Source organism: Galeopterus variegatus, unplaced genomic scaffold (assembly GCF_000696425.1).
Source record: "Galeopterus variegatus unplaced genomic scaffold, G_variegatus-3.0.2 Scaffold1743, whole genome shotgun sequence".
Taxonomy (NCBI): Eukaryota; Metazoa; Chordata; class Mammalia; order Dermoptera; family Cynocephalidae; genus Galeopterus; species Galeopterus variegatus.
This window is the reverse complement of record NW_007727854.1, coordinates 51,855-55,142: the sequence shown is the minus strand read 5'-3', so window position 1 is coordinate 55,142 and position 3,288 is coordinate 51,855. Positions and strand designations below refer to the sequence as shown.

Here is a 3,288-nt window from a genome sequence, read left to right as displayed (position 1 = left end):
TGGTAAATGCCAATTAAAATGATAAAGTTGTATTTAATTTGCCTCGTACTCTACCATCCTCTCACATCTCCTACCTCGTTCACAAACCCTTGTAAAATGAGAAAGAACACTATTATTATCTCCATTTAAGAGATAAAGTAAGTGAGGCTCAGGAAAATTATGAGTTCATCACAGCTGATATGTTGTCATCCTAAGTTTTAAAATCCACGTCTTGAGAATCCTACTGAAGAATTGCTAGTTATAAGTAAGTTCTGTTTAGGCACCTAAGCATTTTACCAAACAAAACTGCGTAATGCATTCTAAATTTAAATAATTTTATAACTAGTTCTTTTGATTTATCAGTAACACTACAGATCTCTGCTGTTATGTATAATTAATGATTTAAAAGAATGAAAAATTGGAGGGGATGCTGGGAAAACTGTAGACCTTTTTGTAAGTCTACTACTTAATTGTTAACAGATGTCCTTTTTTTTTTTTTTTAGATTTACCTCAAAATAAAGCAGAACGACCCAGTTATATTTAGACTCAAATGAAAACCTAAGTGAGAGTAACATGAGGTGACTTCCAAGACTAAAACACAAACTATTCCCACTAGTTAAAAAAAAAATTAATCCAGAAAGAACCCAACTATCCAAATTAATCTAACTTCTTTGATTAAGACATAGCTACAGAGATGACTGTAAGTTTAGGCAAACTCGATAATGGACGCACTGGGTATTTCAATAGCCACTAAAAAGCCATCAAATGGGGTAGATTCCTTTGAGATTGCATATTATTTTAAATACAAATATCCATTGGAAAGTTGACATTGAGACCTTCTCTCAGACATTACCACTATGGTGTAATTTAACTGTTTTCCTCCAACCAATAGATGAGGTGAACTCCTCTGATAGAAATTTTGATTTCAAGTAAGGAGAAAGAATTTTAGAGAAAAGAGTGGACATAGTAGGAACTAAGAGTTCAGGCTCTCTCAGCCAGAATGCAAATACCTTAAAAACTAAGAATAGGCCACAGAGAGCAGAGGACACCAATTTTCCATGTATAGTATTTTACAATTTTTGCTGAAAGCATGTCCTAGTTCCTTAAGCTGTATAAACAATATTCAGCTCAGGTGATAAAAAAAAATAATTCAGAGGACAATGTATATTTTCCTTACATTCTTATCTGTTTCATCCATCTTTCAAATTTCACCTGGCATTAGCTTATGCTGATTATCGCAGCACAAATGACTTGTTCCTCCTCCAAAATCCCACAGAAGGAACTACTAACACTTCACTTTAATTACACGTAACTTTTTAATAGCACTTCCCCGCCTCATGATAATTCTTCTAGGCTATTTTTTGCTGTTTAAATTATGTATTAATTTCCTAGAAATAAGAGCTTTGAAGGTTTTACAAGCCTCACAAGATTTATAGACGCTCTTTAAAATTATTTGATTATATGTCTTCCTTTGGCAACAGGGGCAGGCATTCCAGAGTCTGAAAGGGATTACTGGCTCATGCTCGCACATGTGCCCAAAAACCGAACTATCAAAATGTGCAGCCTGGGCCAACCCTGTGGCTCACTAGGGAGAGTTTCGCGCTGGGAGCGCCAAGGCCGCGGGTTCGGATCCTATATAGGGATGGCCCTGCGCTCACTGGCTGAGCACGGTGCGGGCGACACTAAGCCAAGGGTTGTGATCCACTTACCGGTCACAAAATAAAAGGACAAAAAAAAAATAAAAAATGAGCAGCCTCCACCATGCATGTAAAAGTCTCCATTCCTCCTCTTATTCAAATATCTACTTAGCACTTAATGGTGCCAGGGACGAAGGTAAAGCAGATTCAGAAGAGAATGGAGGTAGGCTTCCTGCCCCGGAGGTGCACTTGTGGGCTGTGCAGAGGGTAAATTTCTGCTTCCCCAGGCTGCTTCTTTTCTTCCAAATCCAGGATTTATAACGAGAACACGTCCTACATAAAGCTATGGTGGGAAACTGACGGAAGGTATGTGTGAAGAAAACATGCTCAATAACCGTTCCAGTCTCTGAGGCCAGGAATCCCAGAGAGTACATTTTGAGTTTGGCAAACTTTTCAACTTCAACTTTTAATTAGAAAGGCTAATAAACAAAAATCAAATAGTACACAGCAATTACCTAAAGTTCCTAGGGTTATGCAAACCAGGTTGCATAATTTCATACTAACTTTCCAGTAGGAAGCTCATTCTACTTTTAGCAGGGGAGAAAGCAACAATCTGATTGATTACTACAAAAAAAAAAAAAAAATCTGAATAGCACCTAAGAACAAACACTTCGGCTGCACGGGAACACCACGGCACCATCATGACAGAACGCCGCCGCACTTCCGAGGACGCCACGTCTCGCGAGAGTTGAGGGAGCACTGAGCACGCTTCGACGGGGGTGGGCGGGACGCTGGGATAGCGAGTTCGGCTAGTGGGGGCCGCCGGGTCTGCGCCGGCCGCCGGGCCGCGACCTTTCTTGCGCTCCTCCGATCGGCGCGCGGCTATGGCGCGGAAGTTCCACTTGCGTCTACTTCTCGTAGCGCTCCTGCTCGGTCCGGCCCTGGTGCGCGGCTCCAGCCCCCTGCCCCTCGTCCTCAACACTTGGCCTTTTAAGAATGCAACCGAAGCAGGTGCGGGATGGCGGCCGGGGGCGAGAGGCGGCGCTGCGAGAGCTCGCCGGTCCGGGAAGACCGGCCGGCTGGCGCCACTGAGGTTCCGGGAGCCGGGAGGGCCAGGCCCGCCGCACTCTCGCTTGCAGCTCCTTCCTGCCTCTCCTGCGGCGCTACCTTTCTTGCAGTTAACCTATATTCATCCTCCCTACAACTACTGCATCTTAGGTCCCCATCATTTAGTATTGCTCCTTTTATGCAGCTGCTCGCGCCAATGTGTTTTCCGCTCTGCTGTTGACCCCAAACAGTTACTGCTTTTCTGCTTTTACTTTTCAGTGGTGTCTACGCTGTTTTTGCCTGACACCCACTTATTTCACGGGCTGTCTCCGGTCTTCCCCTTCACCTCTCCTTTTTAACCCTTCACATCTCTCCAGTACCCTGTACTACAGCTTTGTAAACGACTGATAATTTCCCAAACATAGCATGCTCTTTTTCCATTTACTTTTTTTGTTGCGTGCTGTACTTGCCACCTAGAATGCGAGGTTCCAACCTTGGCTGTACATTAAAATTATCTGCTAAGCTTGTTATCATAGTGTCCAGGACTTATATCTGGTTTTGTTGTTGTTGTTGTTGTTGTTGTTGTTAATCTCCCTAGTTGATTTTGATTTGCAGTCAAGGTTGT

The 3,288-nt window shown here is 43.0% G+C and overlaps 1 protein-coding gene across 1 annotated transcript in view; it reads left to right on the top strand.

Annotated features, from left to right (window-relative positions):
• Positions 1–2,428: 2,428 nt before the first annotated feature.
• AGA (aspartylglucosaminidase) overlaps positions 2,429–3,288 on the top strand; it is a 12,367-nt gene continuing 11,507 nt past the window's right edge. Inside the window, exon 1 of the mRNA XM_008578686.1 lies at positions 2,429–2,627. Within this exon, the coding sequence (XP_008576908.1) occupies positions 2,501–2,627 (127 nt within the window). The 5' untranslated portion in view covers positions 2,429–2,500. The remainder of the gene's footprint in view (positions 2,628–3,288) is intronic.